The sequence below is a fragment of the Thermobia domestica genome, chromosome 17 (genome assembly GCF_964235325.1).
Source record: "Thermobia domestica chromosome 17, izTheDome1.hap1.1, whole genome shotgun sequence".
In the NCBI taxonomy this organism is placed as follows: domain Eukaryota; kingdom Metazoa; phylum Arthropoda; class Insecta; order Zygentoma; family Lepismatidae; genus Thermobia; species Thermobia domestica.
Genome location: NC_137470.1, coordinates 145,711,659 through 145,733,483, shown reverse-complemented (window position 1 = coordinate 145,733,483; position 21,825 = coordinate 145,711,659). Strand labels below are relative to the sequence as shown.

The 21,825-nt window shown below is 35.0% G+C and overlaps 1 protein-coding gene across 3 annotated transcripts in view; it reads left to right on the top strand.

Annotated features, from left to right (window-relative positions):
* LOC145674389 (frequenin-2-like) overlaps positions 1-21,825 on the top strand; it is a 65,158-nt gene that overhangs the window by 31,957 nt on the left and 11,376 nt on the right. For 2 of the 3 annotated variants that reach the window (XM_081744368.1, XM_081744369.1), the window contains exons 3-4: positions 11,267-11,315; positions 19,410-19,499. In XM_081744368.1, the coding sequence (XP_081600494.1) occupies positions 11,267-11,315; positions 19,410-19,499 (139 nt within the window). Of the gene's footprint in view, positions 1-11,266; positions 11,316-17,094; positions 17,167-19,409; positions 19,500-21,825 lie in introns of those variants that run through there. The other variant, XM_081744370.1, reaches the window with a different exon arrangement.

Below are 21,825 nucleotides of genomic sequence, written 5' to 3'. Positions count from 1 at the left end.
ATTTTAAGGTGTGAATAATTACTACCACTAAAAATTTACTTACATTATTAGCCGAACCAGAGTTAACGACTACCTTTGGTGAGTCGTTGTAACTGTTTGTTAAGCAAATCGTCAAAGAAATCTTTCCATCTATTTAAGATGATATATGTATCAGTGAGAACTTTTCCGTCAACTTTCTTTAATATATAAGAACGAGGTTGATAGTCTTTCTTAAATTCGTTGATCCCTTTATACATGTCCCGAATGTTTTTATTTTTACTACAAGGTTGTCCCAAAAGTTCGTAAACACTTGCTAACAATTGACATTTTATTCGCCAAGTCGTTCGAACATACCAAACATTATTCCTCAAAATAAAGACCATCATGTTCTAAGACTTTCTGCCATCGAACTGCAAGCATTCGGATCTGGTCAAAGTACCATTCAGCCTGCTTCGAATTAAAGAATTCTTGACACGCTTCCGTGACTTTATCAAACGATTCGAATCGGTGGCCCTTCCGAAAGTGTTGCATTAAGCGTAAAAAGGCCGTAATCTGATGGAGCACAGTCAGGACTCTATGCAGGATGTGGCAAAACTTCAACGCCGTCCAGCTCTGCAAACTTGTCTTTGGTCTTCCTGGCGGTCTGTGGCTTTGGATTGTCCTTTTGCATCAACGCGCGCTTTCAGTTGATCAGAGTCGAGTACTTTTGGTTCAACTTGTCGTAGACCCGCTCCAGTTGCTGACAGTAAAGTTCGGCATTGACGGCACGACCATTCGGAACCAACTCAAAATGCACAATTCCTTCAAAATTCCACCACACGCACAACATGACTTTCTTGCCGAAGCGATCTTGTTTTTGAACTGGCGGTGTTTCTTTCCCTTTCTTAAACCATCGCTTGCCTCGATTGTGCTGGACCAGATAGACCCATTTCTCGTCCGATGTCACAATACGCTTCTAAAAACGGTCGTCCAATGAATTACCGAGCAATTGACGGCAAATTTCTACTCGTTTGTTGGCTTGTTCTTCGGTGAGTTCGTGTGGATCTTGGCGCGGCTTTTTGTGAACAAAATCAAGTTGCTTCAAGTGTCGGTGAATTGTCGATTTGCCAACTCGAAGCTCAGCAGCCAATTTCCGAGTGGTCGCTGAAGGCACAATGTCTAGCCCGGTTTGCAAGTCTCCATTATCCAACTTTAACGGCTGTCCGGAACGAGGCTTATCTTCAAGACTCATGTTGCCTGACTCGAAACGCTTGTACCACTTTGAGATCGCAGCATATGCAATTGTTCCTTCACCTTCGGCAGCACAAATCTCTTCTGCAGCTTTTCTGGTTGAGAGTCCTCGCTTCCAGCAATAGCAAATCAAAACTCGCAGCTCCATTTTATTAATTATCATCTGCAATACACAAATGAAGAGCATCACTATCACGTTATAAACACACAAAACACTTAACAATTGCACAAAATTTAAAGTTTTTGCATGTTTTTACGAACTTTTGGGACAACCTTGTATTATCTTCAAGTTCCTTAATTTTAGCTTTCACAAAATCGCATTTCTTTGTTCTAAAAGTTTTGGAAGTTTCCCGCCTGATGTCTACGAAATTTTGTGTGGTTATTTCATTCGTATTTTGTAGCCAACGTAATTTTGCCTGTTTTCTCTTCTCTGCTAGTTTCATGCATTCCTGGTCGAACCTTGGTTTGTTCTTACGTATTCCAATTTTTCTTTTGAGAGAGGATCTTTGTAAAGAAAGAAAAGAATTCAATTGCCGGAATATTTTTCTCCATAATCTTAAGGTTACATTTGTTAACTAAAGAGTATATTATATGCATCAGATTTCTGTAACGATTCCTGTAATGCTATTGAGATTATCATCATTTTGCTCAAATAAAAGTATTGTTGCGTCATACAAAATTGATATTCTTTCTTCATAGTTTTGGGGAAGTCATTATTTATGTTATTATATTATTATAAAGCAATTTTAACGTGGATCTTTGTGGATGCCTAATTAAAAACATACGAATTATAAATATGCATGTATTCAGATTTCAGAATGTGTTCACGGCAAAGAAACATCAGAACTGTCCGAATTCACCCAAACTTACCCTATATATGTATATATATATATATATATATATATATATATATATATATATATATATATATATATATATATATATATATATATATATGCTTTCACGGTGCAACTTAGGGGATGGTGGAGGTGAGAGACATTTAAAAATGAACGAAAATGGCCTATATTAGTATCGAATCCATAGTTTTTGGGGTCGCTGAGATGAACAGTGACACTTCCGATGGCGTTTGAATCGAAATTAAGCCCTTTATGTCCAAAATGAAAGGTATTCTCCTCGTGCGAATTGAAGCAACTTGGGGTGTATTTGCTTTAAAGCTTCCTAATGAACTCCACTGCATGGAGTTATAATCACTGCGTGGAAAGTAAATAGAAGATTTACCACCCCTTCAATTAAATTTAATCTGATCCATGATAACTTTCTTAAAATATTTAATATTTTAAAGTATGGCTTATGTTTTTCTTAAGCTTCTCAATCATACTCTGCTTAGGTTTAAAATCAAACGACAATGACAGTAAATAAAGCTCGATCTAGGAAGTATGTTCTTCAGTAGTTATGGGGAAAAAATAATGGATTTTGATAGAAATGAAATCTTTCAGTTTTACTTACCATGATTATGCCATATAGGCTAAAGGAGACGGTGATTATGGTGAGACGTGAATGCAATGGTGGAATAAATAAAATTGGGAGGAAACGGGAGAACCCCGAGGAAACCCACGAACACGGTGTTTTTCCATCACAAATCCCACTTGGCGTGAGCTGGAATGGAACTAGAGACCCCACACACCGGAACGCTCTACCACTGACCCACCGGTTTGGGTAGAAAGATGTGCATATTTTATGGGGTTTTCGCATAAATCCTACCATTTAGATTTGAAATAAGTCTATAATGAGTGAGTGAGTTTACCCCTCCCCTTCACACTAAAAATATAAGTTCCGCGAAATCTTGGTAAAAGCTCACTGCTTCTTATGATACATTAGCAGAATACCCGTTCTTCGCACAGGGAGAATACGTTACATTTTGGACATAAAGAGTTGAATTTACGTTTAAACGGCATCTAAAGCGTTACTGTTCGTCTCAGCGACTCCGAAAACAATGGATTCGACACTAATATCGGTCATTTTCGATCATTTTTAAATGTATCTCCAAGCTGAGGGCTGAATTTGGATTTAAACTGCATTGCGTGTCACTATTCATCTCAGCGACCCCAAAAACTATGGATTCAAGACTAATATCGGTCATTTTTGACTATTTTTAAATGTCCCTCCAAATTGCGGGGCTGAATTTGAATTTAAACGGCATTAGAAATGTCACTGTTCATCTCAGCGACTCCGAAAGCTATGGATTCGAAAGTAATATCGGTCATTATTTTTTCACTTATATATATATATATATATATATATATATATATATATATATATATATATATATATATATATATATATCCAGGGTGCGAATTACCGGGGGGGATGAGGGGGATTTTCCCCCTCAATCACATTTTGTTCCCCCCCAAAGAAGTCAGCTGAAGTATCCCCACCGGGGATGCTCGCTTTCCCCCTCAAACTATGCTTAGTATAACTCCAAATTTCACTGATTTTTGTTATTTCTTGTAAATTTAATCTTCTAGCTGTATTTCTAAATAATCGATGTAAACTGTTCAGTTTTGGTCATTTCTACTTACCACCTAATTACCCACTATTTTCAACGTTGTTTAGTAGAACTATATTATTATGACTACGGTTGTTACTTGCAACTGTACCTTCGTACCCTTCAGTTCGTCATCGTTTGTGAATTTGAATGTACTAATTGCGTATAACAAAGCCACATATATATTTATAACTGTTCTTAGCGGTTGGCCAAGAAGAAGTAAACAAATAGCTTCTTCTACCATACTTGGCGAAGTTCGGATATGTCATATTCATCCTCTATATTTGTATCGATTATCATCTTATTTTAATTTTTGTTATAACATGTTATTTCATTTTCCAGTGTACTCTTTGTTAGCACATGGTCTTCATTCCCTAGTAGGTTGTGTGTATGCAACTCAAAAGTTGCATTTAATTTGTGATAATTAGCATAGTAATCACTGCTTTTACAGTTTACGGAAATGAACTTTTGAAACTGTACTCAAAATCTGAGATATAGGCATTCTCTCGTAAGTATATGTTAACGTACACGCTGGGGGATACGCTCCTAGTGAGCAGACATGCTAATGAAGGTGATTTTTAGGTGAATAAGCGAATAATTCAAGATTTGTTTCAGCATTTGTTAATACGACTTGTTCTCCGTGTCATTGTCCGTGTCTGTATAAGCATTTCAACTGGAGCGGGTTTTTTTAAAGTTAACCCTTCATTTTTCCATCTTTTCGCTGTACAGTTTGCTGTCCACGCAATTAATGTTGTCTGAAAAACTTCAGTGTAATGTTTTACTTTATTTGAATAACGTAGCCCACAGTGAATCAACTCATCTTCAACCTAACAGTAAAGTAATTTTTAAGTGTTGACTTTCCGTGCCCATCACGGAATCGATATTTGGAGAAAAAAAAGTCGTGATGAGCACAGCTTTAGCGGGAAGTAGAAGCACAAGCTCGAAATTTGAATTGAGAGATTTTAAATATTTGGCCTTCGATTTGACCTTGATGTGAGAAATCGGGACCAGCAACAATCCATTCCTTATTTGATAGGCTAATATCTAGATTTTCTTAAAAAAAAATGTCCGATTTAACTGATAATTTTAGTGGTTTTCACAAGACTGAACTAGGTTTCTTTTCGCAACCTGTATGTATTAATGCAAAGTGGAAGCTTTCAATATGAGTGGAAAAATTAACATATGCTTGTGATCATGGCTATCGCTCGAGCCGAATTATTAACTAAATAAACCTTAGAGAGCTACGGGGACAAGAGTGAGTACAACATTAAAACACGTTCAGAAAGGTTTAGCGGGGTGTGTGTATGTCACACAATATATGTGTGCATAGTTATTGTCGGTAGATTTATTAAATTAATAAATCTCTTATTTATTACACATGCCACACACACACACACACACACACACACATATATATATATATATATATATATATATATATATATATATATATATATATATATATATATGGGGGTAAGGCATTTATTGTCTCGTTTTGAAATTTGAACCTTCAGACTATGTCCTTTGGCCTAATTTTATCCCCCCCAATATAGGTTATCTAATTCGCACATATCTCCCCTTCCCCTTTCCTACCGTCAAAATGAAACTATAAAAACCATTGCAGGCACAAACTTGATCTATATTAAAAATTTGATCAATAACGATTTTGTGGTTCAAGAGATATGAAGTTACATAGTCACTTTCATTTTAGATATATAGAAAGGTAATGAAATTGGTAAAGAATAATTGGATGAAAATTTCCGATAATAAGAATAAGAAAATAACTATCTCCCGTTTTTACAACGCACCAAGTCAAAATTGCATAAAATACCCCGAAAAGGTTACAAAACTGGCCAGTTCTATAACGCCGGTTATACATAATCAAATATTCCATCATATATTGTATCAAATGTTTCAGCAAATTGGAATTTGAACGTGTACGACACCAAGTTGTATTCAACTTTTACAACTGTTCTAAAATAAAGCATGTTCTATTCCTATTCAAAGTTGCATCAAAGGAAACAAACGAATATAACTGTGCGGTGGCACTAAAATTGAGTATAACGAGGACACGGAAAGTAGTTGAAATAATTTTGATAAATATTAGGAATAACCTGTTATCCGTAACTATAAAATTAAAGAATATGAGGATTAAGTACCGCAGGTGGCCTCCCAAAATTGGTGTAGATTAAGAATATACCGTCATTATAAAATAATCCATTTTTTAAACGATTTTTAAGACGTTCTAGTATCTTATTACTTTGGTGCATACCCAGGTAATTACGTACATAATGATAATATTCGTTCATTTGATGTGTGTGGAATGATTATGTGCTATCTTATTGTATGTAATTATTTTTCACGAAATTCATTCGTAGTGTCTTGGAAATTTTTTCTTAGGGTAGTAGTTGCACTCATGGGTGCAGATTCACTTTACGAGGACCCTCCTTACGATATAAATACGCGTCGGACGTATATCATAAAATAGACTGTAGAAAACACATATGTTAGGTGGCCATTAAAAGCGAGGATGGTATTTAACCATGTCAGGGCAGGAGCACAGCAGAGGACCCGCTAGTTAGTGCAAGGTTGCGTTCGCAAGAGGCAGGGGTGTTAGAGATGTATGCATAAATTAGGACAGTGCAAAAACATTTAATGTTGCATATATCACATAGGTTAGAGCATATGTAATGGTTTCGAATTTCTAAATATAAATTACTGGTTTCGTACACTGTGAAAAATTCTTCCGGAATTCAATTTCCTATACTATCCTCTTTCGTATTCACTTTCTCATATTAACTATAAAACTATCATTTTATGATGGACTATTTATTCTTAATCAGTGCCCAGATGTTACTGGAAAATTAACCGAATTAAATGCAATCTAAGGATCAGACTAACAAATACAATGTAGATTCATACGTACTTAGTGTACACGAAAGAAAACATGAAGATAAAAAATGTTTGGGAATAGCAATAAAAGAAGGAAATGAGACTAAAGTAATTGCTAGTAGTCATTCCATTCATTTCTACAACCTTATTGATCACAGTTACACCACCAGGTGGAACAATAAAACTACACACGTACATTCAAGTAACCTAACAATTCAATCAATAAATATAAACAAATGAGCAAGGATATTCATCGTTATATTTGATCGTTTATAATGGATGAGAAAGTTTTAGCCAACTTATTTGATCAAATTACCATCAAACTAAAGTTTGATACAACATTTGATAGAAAACTACAGCCCGTTGACGATGTATAATGGGCTAAGACACAAAAACATTGCTTAGAACGGTTTGACCATCGTCTCCTTTACAGCATGCAAGATTTATTAGAACTCAATCAACATCTTACAAGTTACTCACTTGTTCATTTCGAGCAAGAGTAGGAGAGATGGTGATAAACAATTGAAATCGATATTTTAACCGGTTTAATTTTTTCATGGCCTATACATTCCGAAAGATTATTTTTTTCTGTCTGTCTGTCTGTTCGGCAATCGTCAACATTCCCGTCCATTCATTCGTACGCACAAATGCCTAGATGCTAAATTTTAAGATCTTGATGATAAGCCTATTATATATCGTTTGTATCATACTTGGAGAGAACGATCCATTGAAGTTTTACTGTATTTTCTATGAGTACATTGCTCTATCCTGACCATGTCACCCTGTCTGGATTCCGCATTCCTTAGTGTACTGGCGGGTTCAATGATAGAAAACTATTGAATTGAACCTAGGAAGTCACTTCTGAATAAAATCCAGAATACAGCGAGACTAAGGATTATTCTTGGTAGAGCCTTTCTATTTCAAATGTGCCCTCGAAAAATATGTGAAACTTACTTCAGCCCCACCCCCGCTGCATTCTTAGGGAAAGAAGTGAATGACCTCGGCTATGATGCCAATTTGTCATTCAGTCGTTTGGTTTTGGGGGAGTGAAGATCGTATGCTACTTAGAATGGCTAACAAAGACAGTGCACAGCAAAGCCCGTGAAGTAATTCATTGTGGCAACCCTGACCGCATCCAACCATTGAAAAATCTCGATCACAGCAACTTGTCCCTCTTCTTTCGAGGGACGTACGGGAAAACATACATCGACAGCAGCACCGGCAGGGGCACACTTGAAATAGAACCTCTGTCCGGCGTTTTATAATCCATAGTGAGAAACCTTTTATAAGAACTACCATTAGGACAAGTGGAGGGCCAGACATGGATAGGAGGAGAGGTATGTGTTGGAAATCTCACTGAGTATGCTATGGCTTTCATCATGGACCATTAGAAATCCGTACGTGATAGATATATATTCCTTTAATTCAGTCAAATATTAATTTATTAGTGCATCCCCAATGCTAACTACTCTGACACAAGTCTTATTATGATCCCAAATAAATTCTCGACTTCCAGCTCTCTCTTCAAGAATAAAAGTAATATTATGTAAAGTGAAATAAAAATTCGATTTGCTGAAAAACAACAACTGTAATAAGTTGATTTATATTCTAGAAATCAATCTTTCGTATTGATACTGTAGTTGAAAAAACTATCAAGATTGAAATTAAGTTATTGATTTTCGTATACGATCTCTAGTAGAGATTAATAAATTTTGTAGATTTTTAACGAGTTAGATTTGGCAAAACTCCTTTATACGAGGGTGATTCAGAAATTAATGCCTCCAAGGTGATAACTTTATTTGTGTTTGACAGAGAGCACCGATGCAGGTATAAGTGGAAAGCTTGCAATGTCAGCTACCAATGGTGGCATCATTTTTCAACATAGTCTCCATTACGGGCAACATACTTGCGCCAACGCGAAACAAGGTTTTTCATGCCGTCGTGGAAGAATTGTGGTGTTTGTTGGCGGCAACATTGCCGAACTATTGGATCCACCTTCGCGTCACAGCTGTAGCGTTGGCCCTTAAGGTGATCCTTAAGTTTGGGGAAGAGTCAAAATTCACATGGCTCAAGATCCGGACTATAGGTAAGATGAGGCAGAATGTCAACAACACTGCTATCAGATGGGACAACTTTGAACTTTTTGGCGGAGGAGAGGGCGTGTGGCAGTACATCATCGACTGACGCTTCGTTTCCGGGCCGTAATGATGTATCCACGACTCGTCGCCGGCGATGAATGTTCCTGAGCGCACAACCTTTCGCAGTCCACCCGACGTCACCACTGGATGTCATGGTTTGTTCAAGATTCGAATAGATAGGAAGGTGAATCAAATTACACTCTCTAGCTTAAGCATCAGTGCATTAATGGTAAACACTTCGTAGTGGGCTTGGAGTCATTACTTTCTGAATCACCCTCGTATATTTATCCTTTTTGTCCGTTCAGGATACGCAAAATCTCAGGATCTGCTTGATGGGTCACTATTAATTTTGTCCAGTATCTATAGGGTCAAAAGTTAGGAATCGGATTTCTTGACGGAGGCGAAATTCACACCGGAAGTGATAGAAATTAACCATTTCCGGTTTTATTGTTGATCACTATAGATCAAAGATGGTAATAGATAGAGAGAACTTGTTTTCTGTAATCGATTAAGCGTCCCAAGAATACTAAAACCAGTAATCTCCTTCCTTAACTCTACTAAAACCAGAAATGAAAGAAATCCTTTACAACTTCCGGTTTCAAAATTGATCTACAGAGTGGAAAACCAATAACAGAGAGCGCGAGATACGGTTTTCTTGGAATCAACTTAGGGTTCTAAGAGTAGACATCATTTCCTCTCTTAAGCCTCTATTTAAACGGAAAGTAGCATAAATCAACCATTTCCGGTTTGGAGCTTGATTGTTATAGAGCAGTGATCGCCAAACCATCGTGTTTACGCTCCGTTTGGCTAACCTTGATTCTTCCACTGAGCTGACGCTAACGACATGGGGCGCTGACGACAACAACTGCTAGTTTCCCCCGCGCAACTGCTATTCTTAGCCTCATCTCAGAGTTGATTGTATGCCGGTTATGTTTTTCGTGTGTATATTAGACATTTGCTAATTTGGAAACTTCGATTTCATATTTAGTAGATATGTAAGTTTATATTAAATAAATAAATGTAAGATTTGTATTTTTTAAAAAAAAAATGTAGTTCTTTTGGTTGGTAGCTCACAGTAGAATTTAAAAATGGTATGGTAGCTCAGAAACTTCATAAGTTTGGTGACCACGGTTATAGAGTAAACACTGTAATAGGTAGGGAGAAGCGGGTTTCTGAAATCAATTATGCATTCCAAGAATATATCTCCGTTCTAATCTCTCTACTAAAACCGCAAGTGATAGAAATCTACTACTACTTCCGGTTTCAATATTAATTGAGAAAATATCACGCCAGACCAAACTCCTTTGTGTGGTGTACACGTCATGATACTACTACTTTTCTTCAAATGTTTTTTGTGATTTCACAACTTCATAGCGCTGATGGCTTTCAATCTAGTAAAAAGAATTCCCTCACGAGTACTGAGATTTCCTAGTCAGCATTTTAAGCGAGATGGGATTAGGCCAGATAGGAATTCGCATCTCGCCTAAAATGGTGGAAATTCTTATTGAGGAGAGATCTGTAGAGTAACGTAACTAAGGGGGGCAAACAGGGGTTGTGCCCCGGGCGCCGGATTGGGGAGTGCAAAATTGGACAAAATATCTAGTTTTACTATAAGGCAAGGAAAGGAGTTTTAGCAAACTAAAGATAAAAAAAAATATATATATATATCTTAGAAACTTAACAGGACATCAACCACTCACCAACCTTAGCATCATATCCACAGAGCATAAGTTAGATTCAAAGCTATTTTTGAGGTCATTGTAAAAACCTTTGCAACCAAAAGAGACCGTAAAGTTAAATTTTTCATTTAACTTACACCGATTTAAGAGATTTGCAAAAAGTCTAAGTATAATACTCTAGACAACAACTTGACTGTTTGGCATGATTAAATATTCTATTCTAAAGCAACAGACTGTTGATTCATTCTGCAGATATACACATCCCGAAATAATCCCAAAAACATTGTGATTTGTAGTTATTATGGTAAGACTATAACTTAAGAATATGTCAAACATGCTACTCTCAGATTATTTGGCAATCAAATACTAATTAGTTTGGTGTTTTATCTTGTACTATAAATTAAATTATGTACTGCAATCTTGTAATCAGGCTCTACCACTGAAGAAAAAATGGAATATGAGAATTACTGTGTGATGCCAATATTAGGTGTACTCGGGGAACGTTTTGATTTGGTTTGTCGGGGGCGGGCGCTAAAGCGAGTTCTTGCCCCGGGCGACAACTAGCCAAGTTACGTCGCTGGATGTGTAGCCTGATAAGCTGTTAGGCAAGATGGAATTGAACTGATAACAACGCCGGTTTCATATTTCTGATGCAACTACACAAGTGACAGCAACGTTGGCTGCGAAATATCAGCTCTTTTTAATTTCTTAAAGCAAACTATGGCATGCTAAACAAATAAGAGATACTTTTATACGGTAAGATTAGTAATGTTTTAAGAAATTTGTACTTTGAAATGAAATTTCTGAATAAAACAATTCACTAATAGTATTTTTTTTTACAGGTACAAAGGGTTTAAAAAGGATTGTCCTCGAGGATATCTCACAGAGAAGGCAAGTTCTTTACTTTTATTTCAAAGATAAATTTGTGAAAACTCCTTCCATTCCAAAGTCTGCAAGATTGAGAGTTGATGGAATTTGATTGAGCTCTCAGTTGGTTTGAATCTATCAAAACAGAATAGATGTTCAAACTGTGAAATTGTTAGTGTTAATAATTATGAAGAACGTGAAAATAATTACCATCATCTTTCAAGTTGTAAATTTGTTCCACCAATGACCTTAGGCTCGCCATACACTAGAGGATAGATCCTAGGAAATCTCTTACAATATTTCTTAGGGAAAATGTAATAAAAGATCTTACAGGAAATCTTGTGTTTGCGTGCCATACACGTAGAGATTTTCCTTATTATAACGATTGACGTTGCCGGATGTTGATCCACAATGCATCATGGTAAAAACGACGCCTCGCGCCATTACTACATTCAGAATAGTATTATGTACGATATCGCGTTTTGGGCAAAATATACTTACCTGTAAAAATGACATTTGTACGTAGGTCGACACAATTGCTTTAATAAACTATCTTTTGTTTTCAAATATGTTTTCACTTTCTCTCACCTAATGTCGCTTAAATCGATATCTTACGAATTTTCTTTCCGAAATAGAGCTTGCTCTAAACAAGAGAAATCTCATAGGATCGTTCAGAACATAGGAAATGACATGCGATCTGACGCCATTCACCTTGAGATTTTGACTCTAAGAAAAATTGTAAGATATTTCCTAGGATCTATCCTATAGTATATAGCAGGGCTTAGAGTACGAGTCCTAACTATAATCCTAAGGTTCAACAAACTTTCAGACTAAAATATAAAACTAATCAAAACAATTTTAAATAAAAGTATTCGAAACATTTGAAATTTTTTAAATTTAAATTTTAAAGTGATCATCTTATCAGATTGCACAAAGAATAGTTTTCCACTAATGACAGACAATGAGTTGTGACCGAAGTTCAGAGTATGAAATTTTTATTGTTATATTAACCGTTAACCGTTTTTAATAATTTAACACTCTTGATTTCTTTTCCTAAATTTTCCCACCAATGATATCACACTACATGTCGTAGCTACAATCCTAAGATTAAAAAGTTTTAAAACTAAAATTTTAACACAGTAATCGAAAATTTTGAGCAAACTTTTTGAAACTTTTTTTTAAAGAAAAATATACAAAGATTTGAAAGTAATCACTCAGTGAGATGGCGTTAAAAATAACTCTTCATAAATGACCTTAAACTTGGAGCTGTAACTATAATACTGAAGTTCAAATATTTCCAAACTAAAAACTTTACAGAAAACCTTTCGCAAACATTAAACAAAGATTTGAAAGCGAGCAACCAATCAGATTACTTTAAAAATAATTTTGCGCCAATGACTTTAGATCAGTAGTTCTCAAAGTGGGGTCCAGCCAGGGGGTCTGCGACGCTTAAAAATTGAAATGTGTTGTAATAAAATGGAACTTACAGCTGTTATGCAAGAAGTATTTTTTAGTTACTAAAAAGAAAACAATTAGAAATTATATATACGTTTGTAAATTTAAATGTTTTCCAACTTTACTAAATTTCTGCCCTGTGAGTATGAAGAGTTGTCTAAGAAGGTGCTTTTCCTTACCACTTACTTATGTGAGCAGACCTTTTCTGCTCTTTGCAGTATCGAACCGGACCTAAAATTGATTGTAACAAAACTTATTCCAGATTTCGATTCAATTGTAAAAAAAAAAAAAAAAAAAAAAAAAATCATTTCTCACATTGGTGACCCCACATTTGAGAACATTGCTTATCAAGTGGATTTTATGAAAAAAGAAAAGACATTGATTTTCATTCTTGAAAGTTAGTGTATTTTCAATTGAAATTTCGTTCACTAGGAAACAGTAATGTACCTTTAGAATGAATTACTTATTGCATTATTTTTCTTGATCTTTCTCTTGTCAGTGGTAATTTTAATTAGTACATTTTTAATACCATGTGAAATTTCAGATAGCATTACAAGAGAGTCCGCAAATCACTTTCCGAGTGCACAGGGGTCCGCGTTATCGGAAAGTTTAAGAACCACTGCTTTAGACTATAAGTTGTAACTTTAATATTAAGGTTCAAAAATTTTGAAACTAAAATTTAAAAAAGAATCAAACAGTGGTTGAGAAAAAAAAATTTCAAAAACTTTTTTAAAAAAGGGAGCGGTAGCAAATAGATAATTCAAAGCCCAATTGATGAAAACTGGAACCAAATTTGACTTCCTCATGGGGTCGAACTATGAGTCTTCTATATGGGATACGGACGGGCTAGTCTAGCTTCGTAAGAATAATATAAATAGATGTGACTGAATATATTTTGCTAGCAAAGTAACTACTTATGTTTCTCGTTAAGAATTGCCGGCCAACTTTTATGTTCACACAGTACAACAAACAAAATTATATTTAATTGCTTCCCTTTTTTTTTTTTTTTGTTTATTTCTTGTTTCTTGATATTAGTTGTAGCAGCAGATCTTCTCGTCGTGTATACGACAATGAAAAAAAAGAATACTGTATCCCTCATCTATTGCAATAATTGCAATATATTGTAGTTACATAGTTATATCTATTCATAATAAATGAGGATAACATGGTCAGAGTATTTAACATAGGTACAAGACCCCAATGAAGGTGAATAAATTATTTACTTAAAAAAAACTTTAAAACTCTAGGGAATACTAAAAAAAAGCAAATTTCCAGTCGTTAATCTACGTTTTTTCCTCGTCAAATGTATTATTATTTCTTATCAGTATATTGAAATATGTTTCCCACCACCACCGTATTGTTATTTTAGTTCTGTTAAGTATTACTAAGTCGTAGTCCAAACCAAACAACTAACTTAAATTTAATCTTTTTGAGCCATCTTTCCAAATTATCCCGTCATTTTCTTTGCTCTTCCATAATAATCGTGTTTCTTCCCCATAGAGTACAACACTCTAAAGGAAACATAAAGGTTTAACATTTTATTCACAGACCAAGTGCTTATTTCGCGATTCCTATCATTGCTCAGTGAAAATTGAATGGAGTCTTTCAGTTTTACGTCCACGGTTATTCTTGTAGGCTAAAGAAAACGATGATGATGAGAGTGAATAAAATAGTGGAATGGAGGAAGTTGGAGGAAACGGAAGTAACCCCGAGAAAACCCACGCACACGGTGTTTCTCCACCACAAACCCTATTTGGCGTGAAGATAGGATCGAACGAGAAATTCCGCGCTGTAGATATGAATGTTCTACGATTGACTCCACCGCGGCCTCTGTCATTGCTTCGTGTCTTAAGTAATAGCCTTTACCTAGGTATCAAACGCTACTCATCTGTTCTACTTTTTCTCCTCATAGTTCAATTTGGTACTAACCGCTTCGTTCCAATCAACATTGATTCTGTCTTGCTAACGTTTATTTTTATCATGTATTAGCTTCGCTGGGTTCAAATAAGTAATTTAAATGCACACTGATATTGCTCATTTTTGATCATTTTAATGTATGTCACTCCTCCTCATCCCCCAAGTGTCGGGGCTGAAAATGGATTTAAACAGCATCGGAGGTGTCACTGTTCATTTCGGCTACCGCAAGAACTATAGAGTCAAGACTAATATCGGTCATTTTTGACCATTTATATATATACATATATATATTCCCTCCCCCATGTTGCAGGCCATGGCATCGGAAGTGTCACCGTTCATCTCAGCGACCACAAAAATGTGGATTCAGCACTAATATCGCTCATTTTCGATGATTTTTAAATATCTCTTCTCCCCTCCTCCAAGTTGCGGGTTTGAATTTAGCTTTAAACGAGATCGAAAGTATAACTGTTCATCTAAGGAACACAGAAAACTATAAATTTGACACTGATAGTAGCCATTTTCGATTATTTTTATGTATCTCTTTCTCCCCCTCCCCAAGTGGCGGGGCTGATTTTGGATTTAAACCGGATCGAAAATGTCACTGTTCATCTGAATGATCCCGAAAATTATGGATTAGACACTAATATTGGTCATTTTCGACCATTATTATATATAGCTTCCCCTTCCCCTCCTCCCTGCTGCGGCACGCGGCATCAGAATTGTCACTGTTAATCTCAGCTACTCCTAAAACGATGGATTCGACACTAATATTAGTAATTTTCGATCATTTTAAAATGTTTTCCTCCTTCCCTACGTTGTACCCTCCCCCCATTCCCAACTATCAGGGCTGAATTTGGATTGAAACAGCATCAGAAGTGTCACTGTTTCTCTCACCGACCCTGAAAACTATGGATTCAATCTAATATCGGCTATTTTTGATCATTTTTAAATTTCTGTCCCGCTTCACCCTCCCCTACGCTGCATCGTAAAAGTGAATAGCCTAAAGTAATCCTTTCCCCTAAGCGCATGTATGTTGAAAATTTGATTGAGATCGGTCGGGTGGTTCAAGAGTGATGAAGTCACAAAGCAGTCATTTTTATTTTTTATTTATTTATTTATTTATTTATTTATTTATTTATTTTTGCATATATCTTCCTCTCCCCTACGTTGGCTTGTCAAAGTGAAACGATAAAAAACACCCAAGACCCGACCCTCATATATGTTGAAAATTTGATCGAGATTAGTTGTTTGGTTCAAACGTTATTACGTTTTATTAGTTTTTATTTATATGGCCCCCTCCCCTCCCCCTTCACTAGGATCTACCGTTAAAGTGAAATTATAAAAATGTTTCCAGATCCAAACTTCATGTATCTTGAAAATTTGATTGAGATCGGTCGGATAGTTCAAGCGTTATTAAGTTGCAAAAATAGTCATTTTCAGTCTTATATAAATTGATTTTTATATATCTCCCCCTTCTTTTTCTTCCTTATGTTGCCTCTTCAAATTTAAATCACAAAAACGATTCCAGGCCTGAACCTCATCTATGTTGAAAATTTGATCAAGATCGGTCGAGTGCTTCAGGAGTTATTAAGTTTTATTTATTTTTTTATATCCCTTCCCCTTTCCCCTCAGTCCTACCATCAAAGTGAATAGCGTAAAAACAGCCCAGCCTCGAACCTCATCCATGTTACAAATTTGATCGAGATCGGTCGGGCGGTTCAAGAGATGTAGAGCCACAAACATTGTGATTTTCAATTTTATATATATATATATATATATATATATATATATATATATATATATATATATATATATATATATATATATATATATATATATATATATATATATATAGATAGATAGATAGATAGATAGATTATATACACCTTTCGATCACCTTACACAACATGTTATTAATTTTCTGAATAGATTTCATTAAAAACTTCATATAGTCCAAATCATATACAGATAGTCCTTTTAACCTCTTCGTTAAAGATGCGTGATTATTTTAGATTGTACAGTATTTCTAAAAGTGTATGAGATGTAGATGTACCAATTCTGTCAGACAATACGAACTTCAGGATGCAAGAAAAGTAGGTAACCAATCTACGGTTACAAGACTTTTTTCCACCGAGTGTACAGTGCATTTTAACCTGCATTTATTTCTTCGTAATATTTCTCATTTTATATTACAAATGCGGAAGCCAAATATTCTGAAATCGATAATCTTGGTTTTTCCTTTATGCAACGAACAATTTTCTTTCTTTCTTTCTTTCTTTCTTTCTTTTTTTTTTAATTCGAGAGACCAGCCAGGTGTTTCTCGAGACTGTTCGTTGCCAAGCAGCTTTTGATAAGACACAAAAGGGCGTGGGAACAAGAGTTTTGTGAATTTCAATGCATAACTGGGCTGGAAACCAAACGAACGTTAACACATTGCAATTCAGGTTGATCTTATATGATTGTGTGTGCAAGTTCTGGTCATAGTTGGGTGTCCATATTAATAGTACGTAGGGCAAGTACGTCAAATTTCGCATCATCTCTAATTTCGCAATACCACATAAAACGAAATAATACAAATTCGTGAAGCGTTCCGAGTGTATTTTTTATCGTTGATAATCAAGGAAAGATATTATACGAAGGAATATTTTTCCTTCTTTGCTATCCTGAGGATTTCTAAGAAACTAGATGAGGGAATTTTGGTATGTTAGGACCTGAAGCGAAGTTCCCAATTTCACCAGCTTTTTATAGACAGATTTTAGTGTTTGTTTAGTCATCTGTGTGGAAATGTGGAGAAATGGCAAGGATTGTTACGTCAGTCTCAAAATTTCCGTTCCATAATTAAAAGCCAGTTGCAAGCGTAGTTACAGTAAGTTTTATTTATTTATTTTTTTTCGTTACAATTGAAAACGATGACAGATAAAAAAGCTCTTTCGCTGAATTATCAAACAGCATATAGCACTGTTGGAGTTTTTGTTCTGGAAATATAAACTCTATAAATATTTTTAACTAGCTGAAATACCCATTCTTCGCATGGATCAGATAAAATATCTATGTAAACAAACTGAACAACGAAAGGAAAACAATATTGGTCATTTTCCACTACTTTTACATATTCCGGTAAACGCTGAGACCCCCTTGGTTCTAATTATAAAAAAAAAAAACTGTCTTTGTCTGGGCCTGGACTAAAGTATCCGTGACCAAAATTTGGTAACTCTTGATGCACTCATCTGGTCCCCAGGCCGCACACAGACAGACAAACAGACACACAAACAAACTCTTTATTTTATTTATATTAGATTCGAAAGATAAAAAGTTTTAATTTAATAAGTAATACAAATGTATGATGTAGAAAATGTCCTAGTGTTCACATATCTAATATATGATACTCATTTTTAACTGGATTGTATGTATATATAGAAGATATATCACAAAAATCAATAACAGTAAAGGGTACGCACCGCCGCGCTAAACTTTCTCGCTCTCCTTTCATTGAATATTATGAATTTGTAATGATTATGAAAAATATTTAGTAGAGCAATATTAACAAAAATGTAATAGACATTTTCAGAATTTTTTTTTTATCAAAGAGAACTCACCCCACAAGCAAACTACTCCGTGTGCTTTTTAATGAATAAAAAAGGTATAGTTCATAATGTGACTTTATTAATGGAACATTTATTTATGAAATATGAAAAGAAATAACTGAGTCGTTTTTGAAAAAAATACCCCGGAGAAACTCATCCCCGAAACACATTTACAATATGGTATAAATCATTTTACATTAAAAAGAACTACCCTTTGTAGCAGGGGCGCCCGAAGAAAATTTTTTAGAGAGGGGCCCATCTCCATGGTTGCTATATTACTTATGGTATTTCTGGTATTTAATACATGTGGTTTACTATATTACGTATACATTTTCATGAGCCAGGGAAGGGCCCTGGCCCCACCCTGTCCTCCCCTTCGGGCGCCCATGCTTTGCATAAATCTTTTAATGCAAAATGATTTATCATATTATATTATAAGTTTCTTAACGGAACATTTACTTATGGAATATGAGCAGAATTGTGTCGTTTAAAAAAACAAACAAACAAAAAAAACGGGAGTAACTTACCCCATACCAAATCATAGGCTTGTTAATGCAATAATTATTTGTGAAATATAAAAATCTTCGTAGCTGTTTTTAAGATCATTCGAAAAAGAAATCCTCAACAGCAAACTGCTTTTTGTGATTTTTTAAACAAAAAATGATTTATAAATGGAACAGTTGTGTATAAAATATGAATAAAATTATTTAAGTCGCTTACGAGAAAGTCAACTGACAAGAATCCACTATTCGTGGTGAATTTTGTAATGAAAAAATAATTATTTATAACATTCTGCAAGCTTATTAATGAAACATTTATTTGTGAGATATGAACCAAAGAGCCGGAATCGTTTTTGAGAAAGTCGTCCGGGAAAAACTCATCTCAATAGTAAACTAACCTTTCTGGAATTCCCACACAAACAGCTTATACGATATTATAACGTGGTTATGAAATATTAATTTATGAAGAAAATGTACACAATCGTTAGAGCCGTTTTCGAGAAAATCAGAATTTTTCAAATTTCATCCTTCAGTAAATTATCCTGAATTTCGGGTAGCTATATTTTGGGTAGATGAATAGATGTATACTAACTACATATTATGGATGCGTGTTGCACTTATTTTTGAGATTTTTTTTTCATATATCTTTTTTGTCTTTCCAGGTTTTTATTGCGTTGTACAAAGATAACTTTCCAAGTGGCGATCCCACCAAGTTTGCCAAATTAGTTTTTCGTGTTCTTGATACAAATGGGGTAAGAACAATTTCTTTTAATTTTTGTTCATAAAATAATTTTGATTGCACAAGAAATGTTAACTGTAATTAGAGTTGCCAACTATCCGGAATTTCACCAGCCTGGCCGGAAATATTGCTGTTGTTTTGATAAAGGCCGGTGACCAGTTCAAACTTCTTACCAGCCCCTTTATGACCGGTATTTTGAAATCCACAATCCAGAATAAAACATCCAACATCGACATTTTTCAACAGTGTCTTTATAAATACAAATTTCTGTTCTATTATATATTAAGCGATAATTTTTAAATCCATGACTTTTTAAAATTTATTTAACAAGAAATTTTATAATAATTAGATTTTATAGTGAAGCATTGTTATCAACAATAGATACAGAGGTGTATAATTTGTCATAATTATGCGGCATAAATATAGCGATAAATTTAAATTGCTCATCGATTGTTGACAAATAACTCTTAGGTATTTCATTAGTATAATGTTTGTTGCATTATTTAGTTACACGTTCCTAGCTGCTGGATATGCCAACTTTCCTTAAACGTCCTACTTTCCTCCGTAGGACTTCTTAAAGCAATTTTCTGCAGTTGAAGTACAAGTTTAAAAAGTAAATTTCATTTCCAAAACTATCACCTAAGATTTAGTATACTTTTGTTCATCTGTTTCGATAATTTTAAAGAACTGGCATCTACTGGTAAATACAATAAAAATGATCAATGCCGACTCCAGGTTCTCATTTTTAGCACAATGTATGTATTAAGTCTATTAGTGAATGTACTAAGGCTATGCAGAATATAGATGCTAATGCACTTTTGTCCACGATAGTACATTTCCTTCCTATAGGTGGGTCCGAATAGAGACATTTCACACTTAGGCCTATATCATAGGGAATTTTGAGAGGATGCCGGTAATTTAATTTTCCAAAGTTGGCAAACCTAACTGTAATGTTTGTTGTGAACTTCAAAATTATTCTTATTTCTTCCAATCCTTCATGTCATTGCAATAGTTACTGTAGATTTTCTGTGATATGTATCTGTATTTATTCTTTCCGCATTTTGAACTCAATGTTTCCTGTCAAGTGTAAATTCTAACAATATTACGTACAAGTAACAATCAAAACACTGATACCAAAAAATTCTTGATGATTAAAGGGCTCCTGTCTCCACGGCATGGCACGTTCTTAGGAGAAGAAGGTCGCCTGCGGATCTATTAAATATGTAGTTTCGGATAGACGAAGTCAACTGGTGGTCCTAAAGATTGAGGATTTAGCATGGAACTAAAGACCTCATCCTATATATATATAACACAAAGTGTCAAACATAGGAATGTGTTAAGTTAGAGGTGTAAAATTCGGTATATAAATTCTTAAATAAAAGTAAGAGAATACGTGTTTGAGCCTTCTCGAAAATTCTGGACAAAACATTTGAATCTCCTTTACCTTCCGTAACATATATTAAATGATAATAATAATAAAGCTCTCTTATTCATTTCTGTCGTAACAAAAAGAATTTTCAGTTCCAATCTTTCATTTGTATATGTGTGTCAGGCGTGCATATGTGTGAGTCAATTTCAGTCTTTCATTTAATGGTACAGATTGCCCTGTTCCCCACTTCAAACGCAGAATTTTTACACAACGCTCTTCAGTTCGTTGTTTTCTGAATGTTCATTGTTCGCACTCTGCACTCTACACTCATCAACCTCAAGCTTTTTCTTTAATTTTTGAAACCGAACATTCATATCTAAACTAATTACTTTCTTTTCCTTAATATTTCCCATACTTAACCTCTCAGTAATTAAATTTTCAGTTCGGTTCACCACCTGACGTAGCAATTAATGGTACAATTGTGACAAGGGACCTTGATGATCAACCTTTAGATTTACACTCATACCATTTAGTTCTTCTATTATGAGAGATCTCACAAGTTCATAATCTTGCTTATATTCCTTCCCCTCTTACTGCTATCACATACTATTTTTCATGAATCACCGTTTCTTCAATAGATACACTATTCTCAACCCTAGTCCTAACTCATATCAATTGATCCACCTCATCGTCGATACGCTACCCGATTATTTAAGAAGGCTTCTCTAGGTAGTCTATTTTGCACCACCAAACGACTTTGAATTACGTACAAGAGTTCTATCTGAAAAGTGAGCATGACCAAGTCTTTTTTTTTTTTCATTTTTTCTTTCTTATATTCTCAGGTGTTACTTTAATTGAGGATTCTTTTCATCCTTTTCCAATTTCTAACTACTCTTATTAATTTTTTCTCACTTCATTCTTGGGCTGCTGTCACTTCCTGATGTTTGATGGCTCTATGAATCACCAAGCC